The 19746-nt window shown below is 50.9% G+C and overlaps 1 protein-coding gene across 1 annotated transcript in view; it reads left to right on the top strand.

The window, feature by feature from the left end:
- The first annotated feature begins 1178 nt into the window (after positions 1-1178).
- Tunar (transmembrane neural differentiation associated intracellular calcium regulator) overlaps positions 1179-19746 on the top strand; it is a 47407-nt gene continuing 28839 nt past the window's right edge. The window contains exons 1-2 of the mRNA XM_085697902.2: positions 1179-1458; positions 1701-2016. Coding sequence (XP_085554028.1) covers positions 2005-2016 — 12 coding nt within the window. The 5' untranslated portion in view covers positions 1179-1458; positions 1701-2004. The remainder of the gene's footprint in view (positions 1459-1700; positions 2017-19746) is intronic.

Here is a 19746-nt window from a genome sequence, read left to right as displayed (position 1 = left end):
TGGGGAGGTGGCAGGTGCCCCTGTCTTGGGGCTGGTGGGAAGGGAAAGGATGTCCCCACGTGTTCGAATCTTTCAGATATGGAGGAGTTCCTTGCACCCAGCTGCTGCCCTGCGGGTAGTGGTGAGATCTGAGAATCTGCTAACCACAGGGTCTAGGGTCTACTTCGAAGGTATCCACTACATTTGGCTGTTTGTCCCGAGAACCTCAGAGACTGTAGTCCCTGCCTGCTTTGACAAGGACCCTTTTTGAGCCTTAGGGGTGTATTTTGGAGAGGTTCTGGAGAACCAGAAGATGTACTGTACACCTTACAGAAAATGTGTGCTCACATTCATGTACCCCAGGGACATGTTTAACTGTGGCCTTTTGGGACAAAGACTCCATTTTAGTGAGGATGTTAAGGTACTTTGCCACGTCCTATAAGCTGTAAACAACTGGACGCACCACGGCTTGAAGCTCATTCTAGCTTGAGAGGCAGCGAATCTACAAAGAGGAAGGCACCTGGAGGCAGATTTTTGAGTTCCTGCAACTAGACACCAGGTGCGTTGGCAGAGAGTCATGGGGCTGGAGACAGAGCGATTACTAACCTAGCAGCCATCCTCCAGTTTTCAGAGAGGTAGGGGGAGCTCAGAACCATGAGATAGCGACCAGAGCTTCCACGATGAGGACTGAGCAAGAGCCAATGTCCGGGAAGGAGGGAAGGAGGCCAGAAAAGGGGAGGCACCTCTCTTACCCAAGTCCCTAGGTCCACAAGTACTCCACGTGGGTGGGGGCGTCTTACACACACCTCGCGCCCCCAGCCACATTCGCTGGCTCATCTCTGCATTCCTATAGGCGTCAGGCCTCCACGGGCCACATCGCCGCCACCTGCTGCTATAACCCCAGCACTGGGGAACCTGCATCATCATTTTTCCCTCCATCCACCCTCACCCAGGAGCAGATCCCTGATACACCGGACCAGGCTGAGGCCAGGTCTTCCCCGGCCCACTCCTCAGCAGCGACGTAGAGGTAGAGGGAGGAGCTCTGGCCGGCAACACCAGCCATCCCCTGCCCCCTCCCCCACCCAGTCCCCTCCTCTCCCTCTTCATTTCCCTCCCTACTCTTCCCCTCCCCTCTGCCGCAGCCCAGCTCCTAGCGCGTCAGCGTGGGCTTCCCGGAGCGAGTCGCTAGGTAACAGGGTTGGCTCCGCAGACCCGGTCTAGGGAAGCCCGCGCGCGTCGTCAGCATCAGCGCCGCGGGGCGGGGGACGCACTGAACCTCCCCTGTCGGGGTCTGCAGACCCACTAGGCTGGCTAGTGGTCCCCTTCCTGGATGTCTTAAGGGTGCTGATCACCGTTGTCGAGCTACCCCTCCCCTGCGGGGACCCCGACGTCGCCGCCCCCTCCGACTCCCCAGCTGGTGTGCACCACTCTCAGTGCGGCCAGGTGGGCGACCCTCCGCTGCGGTTGCGGTGGTGGCCGGTAAGCTGCGATCTGGGGCCGGGTGGGACTACGCCACTATCGGGGCGTCTCGGGCCACCGCGGTCGGCGGACTGGCCATGTGCTAAAGTTTCTGGGGCTCGACTGGCCAGCGGGTGCACTGCGCGGGGCGCAGAGCGCGGTGGGTGGGGCGCACGGTGCTGCCCGCCCCTGGCCCAGCAGGGCGCAGCTCTGTGCGCTCTCACGCTTTCTTTCTCTCCTTTCCCGGGTGCTGCTGTCCTCAGAGATCTTCCTCCGAGCCCAGGCGCGGGGCATGAGGAGCCCCCAAGTATCGCCTGCAGATAACCCAGCCACGCGCACACCTCGCCAGCCGCTGACGGGGACATGAGCAGTTCGATCCAGCTCTGGTGCCCGGTGGCCAGCCTCAGCCGGCAGCGGCCAATGGGTCCTTGCTGCCTGGGAGAATGAGGCAGGAACCCGCGGCCACCTCTCTCTCCTCCTTCTCGCCTTCCTCTGGCTCCCGCGCCCCGGGCCCGGGCCAGGCTGTGGCTCTGCTGCGTGCCCTGCGCGCCCCCCACCTGCCTCCGGATGCTCTTCTCGGTAAGCCAGGCCCTTAGCCTCGGGGACAAAGCCCCTTCGCAGGGCTCGGAAGCAGCTTCCAAGCCCCCTCTCCAGTCACCACCCAGTGCCTGGAATTTGTCCCCAAACCCTACCTGAGTCTGAACTGCCAAGGTGCCTTGAAGACCCGATGTTTTCCTGGGCTATCTGGGAGACAGCAGCGGGCTTGACACGCAGGCAAGCAAGAAACCTGTTTGGTCTAGATAAGCATCTATGTGTGAAACCTAGATTCGGACTTAGTCACTTGGGGGACCCTGATGTTTGGTCGGTGTCCAGGCATTGCTGGATGGTGTATCTTCAAACCGCTCCAAGGAAAACAGGTTCTCTTTCTCAGTATTTCAGATCAGGAAACTGAGGCCCAGAGTGATTGGATATGCTAATCAAGGTCACGAGGGGGAAATCAAGGTGCTCACCACCTCCTCACACTGATCCTTTTGTCACACACACGCCTGCCTCATTCCCTTCACTAGCTGCTCCCGCCTCAAGAGCCACTGCATGTGTGTGAAAAGACGCCTTCCAATGACAGCCGAGACGGAATAAATTGCTAGTAGAATGCATTTTCCATTCACCCCTTCATCTAATGCTGCCAATCCTGACGTGTGTGGTAACTGTGAAGCGTCCTCTTAGTTCAGTTGGGGGTACGGTGTGTGTGTGTGTGTGTGGGGGGGGGTGGTCAATGCATTTTCTTGTGCTTTCTTTCCGGGCTCTGTTTTCCAGGGCTCTTGAAGGATGGAGAGGGATTTCAGTTACTCCCATGTGTGTTCTTCTGTGCTGGGTGCGCAAGCAAGTTCATTCTCAGTCTTTCTCCTGGGCAAGACCCATCAGCAGCAGGAGCACCTGGGCTGGCTGTGCAAATATTAGAGATAGCGAATTCACAGGAGCTGGGTGGCTGATTCCGTATGGCCAGAAGGCAGAGGCCCCCTGGGTCCTGACTCATAGTTGCCATGGCTCTGTGTGTCAGCAGAACTTCACACTTCTGAGCCCAGAGAGAGATGGGACAGGCCTTGACACAGACATGAGGCTCTCCGCTTGCCCAGCCTCCCTGACATGCAGCCTGTGACTCTTCCCCCAAGTGCATGTAGGTAATCCTAACCAAGGAGGCCATGCGAAATTGTTTGGGCTTTGTCTGAACATCTGTTTAAGGTGTTGAGTCTTTAAGTCACCTGTGAACTCCATGTGGAAAGTGATGGTGTTGTGCAGGGGAAGACCCTGTGCCCCAGGGGCCTCAGTGTCTGTGTTTATAGAAGGATCAGGGCTGGGTTGAGTGATGTCTCAGATCCCTCCAAGGTCCGAGACTCTGAGTATGAGAACTAGCGGGTCACAAGCCTAAGCTAAGGATTGGGAGGCCCATCAGCCACAGACATAGAGACTGAATAGATTGTTGATTTCCAAGAAGAGGATTCGATGTTCAAAGAGCAATGCCAGCCAAAGGAGGTGATGCCCCTGCTTCAGTGGATTATTTATTGGGCAAAAACATAGTGGCTATAAAACATCCCAAGGTGCCAGACTGGGGTTCTGGAATAGGTTAGGCATTTCAATTGGAGAGATGGCTTTGGCCGCTCGGAGCTGATCAAATTCAATGTATCACCTTGACACAGCGGGCTGGGAAGAAACATGGCTAAGAAGCCTGACTGCCCTCTGAAAAACATCAGCTACATTTTGTAAGGGAATCCAAGCCTGAACCATCAGTGAGTAACCAGGCAGGAGTGGTTTGGTCCCCTGCCTCTACTCTCTGCCGAATGCGTTAGTGCCGGACAGAGTCCACTGAGTACACTCAGAGAGGCCGTGAGGAGAAAGGTGGCCAGCGAGGGTGTTCAGACCCTCACTTAATTTTATTTTATTTGGGGCCTGTTACTAGAGCTGAATGCATCAAGTTGACCTATGGACTGTTAATGGGTTGTCATCAGTCTCCTAAAGATGTAGATTAATGAGCCTTTTAAAGCAGTACCGAATCCCAAGTCACATGGACACATGCCACCTTTCCCCGGAAACTCTGCGCCCAGCAGGGTTTGGTGGCTATTTGAAACTCACAAAGCCAAAAAGGAAGCTTCCTTTCTTTTTGGCATGCCCGTGGGGTTGTTGAAGAGAAAACAATGCTTCTTGGTGGTGGTATTAATCTCCCAGAATTGTGTGTTTTAGGTCCTCATGATTAATGGGTACAGTTTTGAATAAAAAATGAATACAGAGAAACGATCTTCATTAAGTTACTCCTGAAGATGACAAGGTAATTATGAAATAACGATTTTTGGATCATATATCATACTGCTAGCTCCCGAAACTGGGTTACACAATACACCATTGATCCCCATTCTGTTATTTAATTTTTAATCCATCAGTTTTCTCACATCTTTGGGGCTTTCCCCTGCACACACATGCACACGCCCTGAAAATGAACGATGCAGAACAGATTCCTCCTTTTTAGTTTTGCTTGGTTAAAACCCACTCTCTCTCCAGAAGATCTCAAAGCCTGAATTCTTCACATAGTACTAGGCTGGCCTCTGGCTAAGATACATCTGTGGTGCCTAGATATCTGTAGGAGGGCAGAAGGCTATGCAGGGTTCATAAATAAATAACAAGGCAAAGGTGATTCCTTTGTGGGCTCACCCCGTCTAACTGAGAGTGAGGCTGCGGGCTTTGATGGTGGGGAGTGTTCAGCATGGTGGGGTCTCTGAGGTGTTCCATTCTACACAGTGATTGTCACTAAAGATAGTTGCATGGACAGACCATAGGAAGATGCTCAAGAAAAGTAAGAGGCCGGGAAACCAGCATTCATACTTGTTAACATGACTTTGTATTGGGACAGTTTACTCCCACTCTCCGGGTCTGGGCTCAGCTCTGTATGATGGGGCTTTATGTTTGTATATAAATGTGTGTGGTTAGTAACAAACTATATCCTTCAACTCTGAACTCGAAGAATCCTTAGAGTATGGCTACAGCTGGTTATTAATAGATCCCGAGTGCTGTGTACACCCAGGTTATGTAACGCGTTCAATTAGACATCCATAGATACAATGAAGACCCGGTCACTTTAAAAGATGTGTTTTGTTGGCTTAGGTCAAGCCTCAGTGCCCAGAGTACATGATGGAACTCCCATCCAGAAAGACACGTGCCTGTTTCCCTCAGGGGCTTCGCTTGAACACAGCTGAGAACATTGGAACGAGCCGTGACCCTCTCTGGGAACCATGTGGCAGGAGACGCAAGAAGGGTTATATAATTTGGGTCAGTGGGGTAGGAAGAACATGACGTCCTAGCTGCAGAGCTTCAAAGTCAAGGGACTTAGGGATTTTGCCTCGTTCTCAGGCTATTCCTGGAAGGTAAGGAGGGAAGATTGTAATTACTGCTTGTGTTTGTTTTGAAAATGGAAAGTACTTAATTAGAGCCCTGAACTCAGTGGAAGGTTCAAAGTGGCAGGCACAGTAGCTGACTACCTCTGCCAGTTACTTCAAGCAGTCAGTCCTCCTGTGTCATGTAGGTAGGTAGCATGTTGCCTGGGGCGGGGGGAGGGAGGGTCAAGGCTCCCTGTTGAAGTCATAGACACATAGAGCGAGAGAAAGCAGCCACCAGACCGGAAACATCTTGTCCCTTACGGAGTGGTCATTGTCCACCTTGTGCGTTAGATGAGGAAACTGCACTCTGAGAGCTGATGACTCTTCAGAACTTAAAGAGGTATCAAAATGGCGCAGCCTGGCGTGACACTGAGCGCACTGCAAGGGTTTAAGCCGCCCCACACCATCACTTCTGTCCTCTGCTGCTGCAGAGCGTCTGCTAACCAAAGTGTGTCCTTCCTCCCAAATTTTTAAAATAATGCCACTGTACTAAAAAAAGCATATGGAAGATTTGACGTGGAGACCATATGGAGTGATTCAGCTATTGATAGACTCTCAAATTGTACTTTTTAAAAAAAGAAAAGAAAAGAAAAGAAAAGGACATCAGATTTCTTTTAACCGCATAAAATCGAATCCATGTGTCCCCAAAGAGAGTCAGAACTAAGCCAGGTGTGACCTGAAAAAGGTTGGTGTTAGCTGTTCTTCGGGAGAGCTAAAATAACTCCATCAGGTTCCATATGCCCCTGGGGTGCCGTGGGAAGTGATAGGCAGGATGACACCCCAGTCCCTTTAGAAGACACTGTGAGCCCATACCTGCTGACAAGGGACACGGAATAAAAGTTGCATAACAGACACTTTCAAAGGTCGGTTTTTCCTCCCCCACCACAGGGTGCCAGCGAGCTAATCCTCCCAAACAGCACAAGCAGGGGATTTCAAAGTTCACTCCCAGTGCTGAGGAGGCTGGGGACTTAAGAGAGTGTGGGTTCTGAAGGGATTCAGGATGCCCGTGGGGCAGAAGTCCAAGATGGCCTTGGAGGCTCAGCCAGGCTATGGTCCTAATGCTCTTTGCTGTGGGTTTACAGAACTTCAGATCAGCCCTCCCCAGGACCCAAGACTTCCAGGGCCCATTTGCAGCCCACAATTTATGGAGAATAAAGAGAGGTCATAGACTACATAGTAGCTGGCTGCATGGCTTTACATTCTAGGAATGAAACTCATCTAGTTATTTTCTCTAGCAGCTGAATGTCTAGTTCCGATGTCAGCGTTGCCTGTGTCATCCTAGTGATGTCTTAGCAAACAGAACCCCCACACCTTCCACCTTTTGGGGCTGCCAATCTTCTCTGGTGCCAAAAGCCTTAAGTTTCATGAGAGGTGATTCACGGGGGTAGGTGGGGGAGGCAACAGAATGAGCTAGAAAACTTGGTGGTGATTCACCTGCGATCTGTACCATACCAGCAGCCTCCTGGTGCTCAGCATGGAGTTCTTATTCATAAGTGAGGCTTCCCAGTGCTTGTTCCCAGTAAGACCTAGAGAGTCCAGACTTTGAGAGAGCAGATGGGTGCTTGGTAGCCACGGTGAGATTTCTAGTATGTGTGACTATTAAGACAGATGTCAGTGGCTTTCTGGGGTTAAAGGCCATACCTGCTCAAGCACCTCCTATTAGAGAGGTGTGTATTAGTACTTGATGTTTGGGTGGGATGGAAGACCGAATCTCAAGGTCAGGAGGTGGTGTTTGTGAGGGTCGATGAATTCCTGGTGGGTTTTGTTTCTTAATAATTTGATCTGCCACGAGCTGCTGTGTGCGCCTCATTTAGCATCAGGAAGCTAAGAAGCAAGCAGGGAATGCCCAGAGCGTTTTCCCATCAGCCCCCATTCTCGACCTGGATCTGCTAATATAATCTGGGGATCTCACCGATGCCACATGCTCCAGCCAGCTGCAGAGAAGCCAGTAGGGTCCAGATTGGCTTTGACACATCTCCGCCCACTTGGGGTTCTCTGACTTCCTTAATTCAGAAAGTGGATGATAATGATGACCATTGTCTTTTAATGGTGGAAAAATGACAGCTCTTGGGTTTTTAAGGAAAGCATCACGCGCGAGCTTAAAATGATTTGTGAATGTAGGGTCTTCCCTTTTGCTTGCTTTACTGACCGCTTCTAAAACAGCAAGTCCCGCTCTGTGGTGCCAAATTCTGAACAGAGATGTGAGAAGCCGACATCCTGGGCCTTCCATCTGAAAGCGAGAGTGGAAAAATCCACCTGCTTTCTGAAAGGGAGAGCCGGAGGCTGTTCCTCCGTCACTCTTACCGGCAAGATCAACAACGCCTCTGTCCAGAAAGTCCCTGTGGGTGCAGCTTTGACACTCAGGCCTGCTGGAGGACACCCGCTGTGGCACCTCCTGGAGCTACAGTGTCCATCTGTGCAGGCCTGGCACCATCGCCTCACCAGTGATGTGCCCCACGCCAGGCTGATGGCTGGACCACACCATCTTCTTCCTCTCAGACACTTGCCAGTTGTCAGTGGTTTCACCATAACTTTGTATGCACAGACCCTGTTCAACGCCGAGGCAATAGAGCTTCAGTGTGTTGTGTACTGCTACTGCCCTGTAGGCCTGCGACATCGCCCCTGCCCTTTGTCAGGGAAGCCATCTAAAGCCTGGAGGGCTTCGCTGTCACACGGGACCTGGAGGCAGCTTGGTGAGAGCAAGTGGACCTGGGGGCAGTCAGTGGTGTGCTTGTGAGCCCTGCTTCTCTCCCCCAGGTGCCCCGGGAAAAGCCAGCGCTCCACTCTGGTTCCCCACTTGCTTCTGTAGCCATCTAGGCCAGGAGGCTGTCCCTACCCAGTCATTTTCTAAGTGGGATCAGGTATCCGGTCTATGCAGGCTCTGGAGTGCTTATTAAAATGCAGATTATTGGCTTTGCCACACATGTGTTGAATCAGAACCTCTGAGGGATCGACTGTGTTGTTTCTCACAGTTTCCAGGTCAGTGTCATCTCAGGCACTATGAAACTCCAGGCTGTTGCTTGTCACAGGTGTGGTCACTAGAGGCCATTTCTGCCCCAAATGTTCCTCCAGGGACAACCTCCCATGCGTGGGATCATCCCGCCATACCTCTGCTACCCTTTCGCTGGTTCCCTCCCAGCCATTCTCCCTGCTCTCTCTCTGCCCACTACACCCGGTGGACTTGTGTTCTCCTCTCAGCCGGCTCAGGGAGTGCCAGTGCCGGCTGTGTCCCCGTAGGTCCCTGCACCATCTGGTCTTGGGTCTCACCTGCTCTCCCATTCCTATCTAGCCTCTTGGCCTCTTGGCCAGCCTTCAGTCTACCCATTTGCCCAGGTGTGCCCTCTGAGAACCTTGGGCCTGGGCGATAGGCTTATCTGCCATCTTCTACCCGACTGTTGGAAAATCCACAGAACCTTTTCTCTTCCACCCTGGGGATGAGCCTCAACTACTAGGGTCATCATCCCAGCTGAAGCTGACTTCAAAGTGGCTCTCTAATTTCCGGCATGGTGTTATAGGATGACTCATCCATACTGGGTACAGGGCTGGATTGCCAATGTGGTTCTAGCAGTGTCTTTCAGAAGGAGTTTCTAGAAATAGATTGCGTCTCTCTTGGGCTAGACTGTCTCTTCAGCTGCCTTAGACCCCGGCGGTCCCATCCTTGCTCTCCTTCCCACACTCACAGGTCACTTGCTAGAGCCGGCCACCTTCATTGGCCTGGATATAGTCTGAAGTTTTAAGTCAGCCATCTCTGGTTTTCACACAGGTCAGCAGGGTACCTCTCTGGCTTCTTTTATCTTCTCCGACCAAGAATGAGCTCCTGCAGTCCATTCATCACCAGGCACCTTTCTGGGTCCTTGACTGAGCAACGAACACTCAGACTTACTACTGGGTGACCTTCTCAGAGACTGAACTCAGAGGCGATCTGAGCTTGTGATTGGAAAGGTGGAGTCTTTGGGACAGAGCGTGCGGCTATCACATGGAACTAGGGTTTGGTGCCTGGAAGCTAACCTACCCATTCAGCAACGGACCATCCCCCAAAAGGCCATAGACACGTCTGACTCATGCCCATGCTTTTCCTTAACTTAAGTGTGTGTGTGTGTGTGTGTGTGTGTGTGTGTGTGTGTGTGTCTACATGCAAGAGTAGAGGCCAGACGACAGCCTCAGGAATCTTTCTTCAGAAGCTGTCCACCTTGTGTTTTGGGACATATTTCTCTCATGCGGAAACTAGGACTCACTTGCTCACTAGGCTAGTCTGACTGGCCAGTGAGCTCCAGGAAGCTACCTATCTCTGCATCCCCAACCCTGGGATTACAGGTCTGTGCCATCACGCTGACTTTTATGTGAGTGCAAGGGTTCCAGTTGTGTCCCCATACCAGCTCAACAAGTACTTCGCTGACTGAGTTATTACCTCAGCCCCTTAATTTGTATTTATTTATTGAATATGGTGCTGGGTTTTATTATGACAGCTTCAGGCATGTACATCATGTGTTCTGTTCATAGTCTTAACCCTCAGTTCCTTCTCTTGTCTTTCTTCATTCTCTCTCACCCCATCTCTCCTCAAGTTTATACTTTGATGTTATGTGTGTATGCACTTAACTCTAGATGCTACATAAGAGAGAAAGTGTGTAATATTTGTCTTCCTGAGTCTGGCTTATTCCCCTTAACATAATGATCTTCAGTTCCATCCATTTTCCTGCAAATGATGCAATTTCATTCTTTATGGTTGAATAAAATTCTGATTTCTTTACCCTTTCCTCAGGTGAGAGGTGTCTGAGCTGGTTCTGTATCCTGGCTGTTGTGTGTGGTAGCGCAGAAAGCAGGGGTGGACATGTGTCTCTGTGGTATGTCAAATTAGAATCCTTTGTAGACACACCCAGGACGAATGAAGCTGCAACGGATGGACTTTCTTAGCACTGGTTTTGCCCAGGCTACCGATTTAGGAATTGCATTGTCCTTGCTGGTGCTGAGAGGCCAGAGGCCCGATGCTATGAAGGATGAAGGCAAATGAGGCGATGTCTCCTTTCAACAAACTCAGGGACCGTTTGGAAAAACCTGATATGTAATTACCTGTGGCTAGAATGGCTGGCATGCCTGGAGCGGGCTGAGACAGGGAGTATAGACTGTCTGGGGAGGATGAGAGTTGAGCTCAAGTCTGTCAAGCAGAGAGGAGGCAGAAAGGGCGTTTCTGGTTGGAAGAAAGGGAAGAGTGAAAATAGTGAGGCCTCGGGGCTGGGGGAGGGGCAAGTGTACTGTAGGCTCTAGCCAAGGCTGCCCAGGCTGAGGAAGCAGTGAGGCCTTGGGGACGGGGGAGGGGTCAGTCCTGCCTTGATGGAAGTGGGTCTTGAATGCCAATTTAAAGGGTATTCTCTGTCTTATAGGTGACAGGGAGCCATAAGAGGTATTTGAGTAAGAGTGTGGGTTTTACAGCAATGTATGGTGTTCCCAATCCTTGATCTTCTGTAATCTAAGCACAGAGCAGCAAAGATGTGTGGAATGTTGAAGAAGATCCATCACACAGCAATGAACCTGACTGTCAGCTGTGATCATTAGCACGGCTCCTCTCTTTGCACTGTTTGTTCCCATTGGCTCATCTTCCAGGAAGGTCCTGCTGTCCAGATTCTGCCTCCATTGACCTTGCTGGGGTTTGCAGCGAAAGCCAGGTAGACGCTGGCTGCAGCTCTGACTGCCTAACTCTTGTGGACATTGGCCAACAGGAAATGGAGTGGGCAGTGTCCCAGCCTGATTCACTGAGCCATGGGGCTCCCCATGTCTTTGCAAATGCATTCAGGATGCTTCTGGCCTGAAAACGGCCTCCCGGACCCACATCCACAGTTGAGAGAATCCAGGCCACCAGCATCCCAGCGCTTTGCAATGGCAGTGGCTACGGACAGTGGGAAGAGAGGGTCAGGGTTCACAGCTACTAAGTAAGCAGGTGATTTAAAGGAGACCATGCTCGGTGGGGTGGGTGACTCTCGCAGAGCTGGCTGAAATGTCGGGGTAGGAAGAATTATGTCCCAGGATCACAGGTGGTTGCACTCAGCTATCTCTATTATTTTCATCTCCCCCCCAGAAGGCTCCCCTACTAGCCAGTGTACAAATCCCTTGGTATTTTCTGGGGAGTGGGGCCCTGGAAGAGAGGCTTCTTCAAGACAGGCTGACAACCTTGCCACGCCAAGAATAGTAGGAGTGTACAGAGGTCCCCTCAGAGGTGCCCTCTAAAGGGTTCCCACCCCTGCTGTCCACCTGGAGAAAGGAATACAGCCATAGTCAACCACAGGCCATCAACAAACAGAGATAGGGAGAAACCAGCTCAAGTTTACTCTGAATAGGAGGGGACCCAGTCATTTTGCAGTCACTGTGGTTATTGAGGGTGGCTAGGGCACAGAGCTCGCTTGTGTCCACCTGAAAATAGGCAGCTGTGCTCACGTGACCATGTTGCCCATGGGTTCCGGAACTCCCATTCCTTTCCTTCCTCGTGAATCTTACCCCAAATCTTGGGCTCTCTGACCTCTTACTTGCTCCTTGGTGTCTGAAGCTTGTGTGAATCTTTAATGCGAGCGAAGAGACGAATCGGTTATCAAAGCAGAACTGGATGCCGGAATCCCTGTGTCTGAAAAGAGATGGGTTTGTGCCCTGTGTTGTAGCTCTGGGGGTGGGGAGTGTCTCAGGCTACATCACTGGGTTTTGGTGCAGCCTTGCACCCTGGCTGTCAGAGCCCCTACACCAACCCTGATATCCACCTGAGTTATTTCTGGGCATCACCCTCAAAGGCTACCTTCCTTTTCTGAGTCCCTGTTCTCTGGGTCCCCAGTACCTGGGACAAATTTGATTCATGTCTTCAGCAATTAATCCCCACAAAGTAAGACTGAGCAAAAGGTGATAGGCTTCGGAGTGTCTCAGCTGGGCTTTCTCAGTGGCCTGGCTCTCTGTACTGCCTTGTACCTTCTCAGATACATCCTCCTGAGTATGGGAGCAGCGGGCGTCCGTACCGACAGCCGGCTACAGTCAAAGCTCATGGCTTCACCAGACACAACTGTACCTACAGCTTCTGCCCATCCAGTATCCATCCCCAGTGTTTCAGAACATGAAGGGATTGTTGGTAAAGCTTTCCCAGGCCGTGATCCCCAAACTTGGCCAATCTTTGTGGTGGGCCCGTCGGTTACTGCAGTTCTGTGCACCATCTTGAATGGCTCTGAGTGGTGCCGGTTTGCCAGCGTTATTGATTCCTGTTTTAGAGAAAGGAGAGCAGAATTACTAAAATCCTATTCGCTTGAGGTGGAAACTCTGAGAGAATTAAGGGTAGTAAGGCAGTTGCAAAAACCCTGTTAGTGTCAGGCAGGCTTTTCGGGTGGCTATGGTTAAGATTATTTTAGCTAGACATGATGGAACATGACTTCAGTCTCAGTGGGGAGGTGGAGGCAGGAGGGTTAGGAGTTCAAGGTCACTCATGGCTACAGAGTGAGTTTAAAGGCAGTCTGGGATTCATGAGTCCCTGTCTCAGAAAAATTGAATAAATAAATGAGAAAGAAAACAGAAAGGGCATTTTGAATGTCTTTCGCAAGCTGCTTTTTCTGGGCAAGAAGCTCCTGGCCGCTCCCTAGATTCCCTTCCACTTGGCTGGCGGCTCCTCTACCTGAAGTCCCACATTCGGAGTGACAGCTCCCCAGCAAGGTTCTTCACTCTGTCACAACCCCTTCCACGGCTCTGCACCTGTTGCCTGCAGCTGCTCCCAGGGAGAAAGCTGGAGCCCTGCACAGATCTGGGTCTAAGGCCAGCTCCATCTTCTCACTCTCTGTCCATTTCCTGGACAACCTCTGTAGCTGTTACAAGCACTGTTTCCTCCTCTACAAACGGTGCAATAACAGCCGTGGGTAAGAGGCATAGACTTTCTGTATAGCTGCTTACCATGGGGGCAGAGCTGTACTGGTTAAACCGTCAACCTGACATAGTCTAGAATCATCTGAGAAGAGTCTCCATGAGGAATTACGGAGATCAGGTTGGCCTGTGGGCACGTCTTTGGAGAACTTCCTTGATGGTTAATTGACATAGGAACACCCAGCCCACTGTGGGCAGCGCTATTCCCTAGGCATGGGTCCAGAACAGTAGGAGAGAGAAGGCTAGCTAAGAGCAAGCAAGCAAACATGTGTTTATTCTCTGTTTGCTATTAGCTATCAGACCCAGTATGACTAGCTGCTTAGGTTCCCGCTTTGACTTCTTTGAAGTGATGGGCTCTGACGTGAAATTAAACCTCAAAGCCTTTCTTCTCAAAACTCTTGTTGTTGGGATATTTGTCGTGGCAACACAAATGAAATTAGGACCAGACCCTACTGACAAAGTACTTGGTTATTTTTGCTAGTTCTCCTGTTTCACAAATGAAAAGCTAGGGCTTAGGGAGTGTTTCTTTCTGCCTGCAAAAATGTCTCCAAATTGTGTTTTTTGCCTCTAGTAAGCATCTGATTTGTTCAGATAGGTAGTTCTTGCTAGGGCCTCGTGAGAGATTGCACTCAGGCTGAGACTGAGGCTGGAACCGTCTGGAAGGCATCCTCATTCACTGGCCTGGTGCTTGGGCTTGGAAGAGGAACACAGTCCAAGATGAGGGCTCAGGCGGGGTGTCAGCATATGGATGGGGACCCTCCTCTTCCATCACGCTGTGGCCATTCTATGTTCCTTAGCATTGGGCAGGCAGGATATCTGTGCTTCCCACAGGTAGCTGATGTGCTGGGGTGGGGGCAGAAGATAGTCTTGGAAGTCATGTGGCATCACCTCTGACATATGGTTAGAAACAAGCCCCTAGTATTTGGAGAAAAAAGAGCAGGTAGACTCCATCTTTTGAGTAGGGTAGTGGAGAAGGACTTGGAACACAGTTTTAGGCTAAAACAGAGAGCTTTGTTGATGCATGTGGCAGACCATGTCACTGGAGCGCTGTAAACATCTACATTGTGGCCAGGGTGCTAGCTCTTCAGGTGAGAGAGCTCTTGGTCCAGCCCTGGCACCAACCACCCTCCTCATCCGGGCTCTTCATCTCTTTTTCCTCAGCCGACAGTCAGAGCTGTACTCTTTTAGGGCTTGGAGACTTTGTCTTCATACAGGTCCTCTCTCTCTCTCTCTCTCTCTCTCTCTCTCTCTCTTTCTTTCTCTCTCCTTTCTCTCTCTCTCTCTGTCCCCACCCTCCACCAGGTGTGTTGTAATTCATGTTTTATATTGCACGTGTCACGTGACACATGCATTAATATAAGGAGGAATATTCTAATGTGCTATATTAAAACATTTTCTTCTACCCTTAAACTCGTGTGTGTGTGTGTGTGTGTGTGTGTGTGTATTTGCATAGGAGTGTTAGACTTTTTTCTTTTGATTTGCAAGAAACAGTCCATTTGTGTGGGCACTGTGCCTACCACATCTAATGCAGAGAGGAGTCAGAACCGCCCTCTTCCCTCCCCCACCTCCTCCCACTTCCTTCTACCCTCCTGGTCCCTACTGCTGGCCATACTCCTCTTCCAGCCCGAATCTTCTAAGGCCTTCTCTGCATCATTGAGCAAGCCCCCATCTATTCCCAGCACCCAGAGCCTCCTCTCTTTAGGCCCTTTACTGGAGACAGGCCTGCCTCTAGCTAAAAACTGTCTCCCCTGGCTTTTGGCTGGTCTCTTGAGAGCGGAGCCCTGGCAGGCCCTCTCTCACTTTCCCGAAAAGGCAACGGAGAGCGAGGATTCTGTTGGATCTCCCTGTCTTTGGAGACATACACCCGCAACCAGGTTCTGATTTCATGGTCCCCTCATCTGTTTTGTACTAACAGCCGCTCCGTGACAGGGTCTTTCACAGGGGCTGCCTGAACCCTGTCCTCAGAGACTCAGTGTCAGAAAGGCAAACAAGAAAATTCAACAGACAAATGACTGCAGGCGACAGAGGAGTTTTGATATGAAATTGGCATTTCATGAATTCAAAGCAAATACGTCCCGTCTGTTTGCATGAGAGGGAATGAGATGGTAACCAGACACTCTTGTGAGGAGGATCAGGTGCTCTCTGTCCCCACCACTGGGCACTGATATCTGTTATGTCCCCATTCTCCCAGCTTTGAATTTCTATCTCTCCTCTGAACAGATAGTCAAGTAACAGTCACCCTGCAATGGTAGCCTTATCCCAGCATCTTCATGACCTCATGACTCATTCAGCCTCGCTAGACACATTGGTTCCTATACGAGGGGATGAGTGGCCTGCCTGGATGGGCTTGTCTGGTCCATGAAGCTACAGCTAGCCACTGGGAGAGCTATCTCCTGGGGCTGTAAATGTGATGTGTTCCCTAGGAAGGGCATATAGGGTGGGGAGTTGGAGGTGGCACGTTCTCTGTCTCAGGACTGCTTCCTGGCAGCTGCTGAGCTGCTTGCTGTATGCATCCGTGAGAACCCAGCCTATGATTTTAATATTACCATATGATAAATGATTTAAAGACTAGGAAGATCCTGATATTAGGATTTGCCAGAGTAATTCTTTTTAAATAGTGAGTGAGGTTAGTTAGTCATTAGGTGCTGCCCTTATTTTTGTTGTTTTGGGATTTTTTGTTTGTTTGTTTGTTTGTTTCTATCCCAGTTAAGGCTTTGGTTGTAGACCCAAGTGAGCTGTGCCTGTGGGCTTGCATTGTGGACTGAAGGCATTCAGAGACCTGGAGGTCACTCAGCTTAAAGTCCAGACATTGACAGCAACAAGAAGAGTTGGCTTACGGCCAGAGCTGGCCAAGGCTGGATTGTTGCGAAGCAACACCGTCCGGTGTGTGGTTTAGGAAGTTATCCTCTGGCAACGTGAGAGACCTGTGTTTGGAATGCTCTGTCCATTACTCACCTCTGAATCAGAAAATGCAGGCTGAGCCAGGCTCGGTGGTGCACATCTGTAATTCAAGCCCTCGAGAGGCTGAATCAAGATGATTACTGCGTGTCTGAGGTCATCCTGGGATGTATAGCAAGACATTGTCACAAACACACGTACAATAAAAACCTGAGCTACAGACGCCATCGTGACTTTGAGTGCTGAGACCTTTCCTGCAGAAACCCCCTGGTGTTTTAGAAGAAATTCTGCCCTCTCTCAGCTAGATTCCTGTCGTGAACCTTGTTTGTTCAACCCGTTCACGATGGCCCAAGATGACAAATGAGGAAACAGGCTGAGACCTCCTGGGGAGATAGTTCTGGGTCACTCACCTCCTAAGAAATGGGATAACAATGAGGATCAGAGCTGTCTCTTGTCAAGGTACTTGTGACAGCATTGTAGGAAACCTGTCACCTTTGGACACTTTCTCCTAGGCTATAGGGAGAGCGCTCGCCTGTGACTCTGGCGGTCCCTTGTTTCCAGTCGTGGGAAGGTTTTTCTTTTTTAACTCTTCCTTATGTATTTGTATCTGTGAGTTTGGGCAGGCTCGTGTCACGGTATGCACAAAAAGGGCCAGAAAACAATCTTAGATGTCAATATTCACCTTCCGCCTTGTGGATCACTGTTATATGTACCAAACCAGCTGGGTCTCAGCCTTAGGAGATTCTCCTCTTTCCACCTCACTCAGAAACACTGGGATGACCCACGGGCAGCATCGTATCCAGCTTTATGTTTGTGTTCTGGAGACCTGAACTCAGGCCCTCACACACTTACCCGAGGAGCCAGGTTTCTCTCCCTAGCCCTCTCTAGAAGTACATCAGCCAGGCTGAAAAGAACACCAATGAACTGTCTCACAGTATGGAGGTTAGAAGCCCATAGCAAGGCTGGCCAGGCTGCTTTTCTTGCTGGATCCAGGGGAGGGCAACCCCCTCCACCTTTTGCCTCTTCCCAGTTCGTGGTGGTGGCCAGCAGTCCTTGCTGACCCTTGATTAATAGAAGTGTTCTTCTGCCCCTGCTGTCATCATGCTTTCCCTGTGTGCCCCCGGTCAACCGTCCATCTCTTTCCCTTATAATGCCACGAGTCTGTTACAGGGCCCACCCTAATCCAGCATGATCCCATCTTAACTTGATTGCATTGTCAAGCAAGACTGTTGGCTAGTATTTGGCTTGATGCTCACATTATAGCAGACAGTTTGCCTAAGGTCCCCTAGGGGAACACGCTCTTGGCTAGAAAGTTCTATGAGTGTCTCACCCTGGGGCCTCACTGTCTCCTGCCTGGGTCGGCTTCGTGAAAGTCCCAGTAATGCCCTGTGCCCTCTTATCCCTCTGCCAGGATAGGCATAGCTCCTGCCGCTGCCAGTTTGGAGCCACGGAGACAGTTTGTGCTGCTTTGGCATCTGCTTGGGGCCACTGCCAACTCCTGGCACAGTGAGTGGGTGGCAGCTTGGGCACAGTGTGTGTCTGCAAGGCTACCCTTCCCTCAGCAGCATGTGTCATTTTCCCCAGGGCTTCTGGCAGCCCCTGACTGGTTAGGGTGTCATCGACCTCAGTGTGGCTGAGGGGCAGCTGTGTTTGAGGATGGACTAGCAGCTTGGACTGTCCGTTCATTTGGTTCTCTTCACCAAGTGACACGTGTGTTTCCTCTCCTCGGTTTCAGGCATGTGGGAACTTCCGTGTGTCTTCAGCTTCTCTTGCCTCCTGAGGGCCATGTGAGACTCCCTTGGGAGATTCCCCACTCTGTAGGATCGCTGCTCTTGTCCTTGACTATGCCAGTCCTTGCCTTAGAGCTGGGACGTGCTTGGCTGAGGAGCACAGTAGAAGACGGTGTGTCCCCATGTGTCTGCTGGAGGCATGTGGGGTAATGTGGCCCCATTCAATCTGCTTGTGGGCTTGTGGGTTTGGAGGAGGTGGACCTATGCAAAAAAACCTTGTCACGATTACAGGCGAATGTCTGAGGGGGGCGCTGTGTTCTCAAGCCAATCAGCCTGCCTAGATTGACTCATCCCACAACGTAAGGAAGTTTTCTCACTTAAGGGCACCAGAGAGAGGGAACAGGGGTCCTCTGGAGTTTTGCAATGTTTGTCCTTCTAGAAACTGCAAGAAACTCAAGGAAGTGGGTATAAATGGATGGGAGAAGGGGTGGGGGGCAGCACAGGACTCTGGGTAAGAACTGTGATGGCTTGAGGCGGCAGGGGTGAGTGGGTGAGGGGGGTAGTTCTGGGCTCTAGGAGACAGGGGCCTGGAGCAGCCTTGCTAAAACCACACATGTCCTGGCTCTTTAAGGAAAATGTTGCTGCACAGTGGACTCCATGGTGGCCCCGAGTGGCTGTCCTTAGAGTCTTAAGGACTGGGAGTTTGACTCTCTCTTGATTTCCAAAGCTGTCTGTGGGCTTGCTGAGGACAGTGGCTGCTGCTGAGGATCTGTGGACTTCCTTCAGCAGCCAGAAGTCTCAGTTAGCAAGAAAGAAGGAGCCCCAGTACTGTAGGCATCCTGCTCAGGCACTGGAGCACTCAACTCAGACGTATTCTGGAACATTCTAACAGGCAGTGATTGAAAAGTGCTGATACCTAGGCTCTCACTAAAGAAGGCCTGGGACCAGCTAATCTCAAAGTTCCTACGAGCACTATGTCTAAAGCTAAACATCTCCGGCAGCTCTAGGACATGAATGCACCATGTAGGTACTAACCCTGCCTCGATGAGTCTGTTTTTTCATTGGCGGATGGTTTGAGGCTCCACGTAGCAAGGAGGAGTATGGGGACTCCAGGAAACCCAGGCACCCTGAAATCCTTGTCTACTATGGGGTCAGAGCAGTCTACTGCTCCTGTCTCCGTTGAGTAGGTATAGTCATTAATTTTGACTTTCACTTTGGTGGGATTTGGAGTCACCATGAAAACGAACCTCTGGGCACGTCTGTGAGGGAATTTTCAGACTGAGTTGGTGCAAGTGGGAATGCCCACCATGACTGGGTAGCACCGTTCAGTGGGACAGCATCAGCACCTTTCTCTCTCTCTCTCTCTCTCTCTCTCTCTCTCTCTCTCTCTCTCTCTTTCTCTCACTGTTCCCTGACTATAGAGTCAAAGTGACCGTCCTTCCCCACCGCGATGGACTCTGCTCTCGAAATGTGAACTAAAATGAGCACACGTTTCTTTAAGCCGCTTTCGAACCCTTTGTCAATACAGTGGGTAAAGCCTCTCACTACCACAGCTCTGCGTAAAGCTGAGCAGTGGAGCCAGGCAGGTTACCCAGCCGGCAGAGAGGCTGGGACCTCTGCCTTCAGGTGTGCCGTTAACTTCTAGTGGGATGTGGAGAGAGGGGCTGGAAGAAAAGAACCCATACCCTCGGCCCTGGTCTCTTTTTGGTTAAAAAATAAAATAAAGTAAAATGACATTTTGCAGCAAATTTCTCTCCCTGGGGAAGAGGCAGTCCTGTTGGTAAGGAGCTCACATTGAACACGTGCTATGTGCTGCATCTTGGGGACCCTAAATAGATTTGACATATTAGACAGAGTCATGCCCCACTAGAGTCCAGCATGTT

This window comes from Myodes glareolus, chromosome 11, assembly GCF_982192425.1.
Source record: "Myodes glareolus chromosome 11, mMyoGla1.1, whole genome shotgun sequence".
NCBI lineage: Eukaryota > Metazoa > Chordata > Mammalia > Rodentia > Cricetidae > Myodes > Myodes glareolus.
Note: the sequence above shows the minus strand (reverse complement) of the source record. Positions and strands in the feature narration are given on the sequence as shown.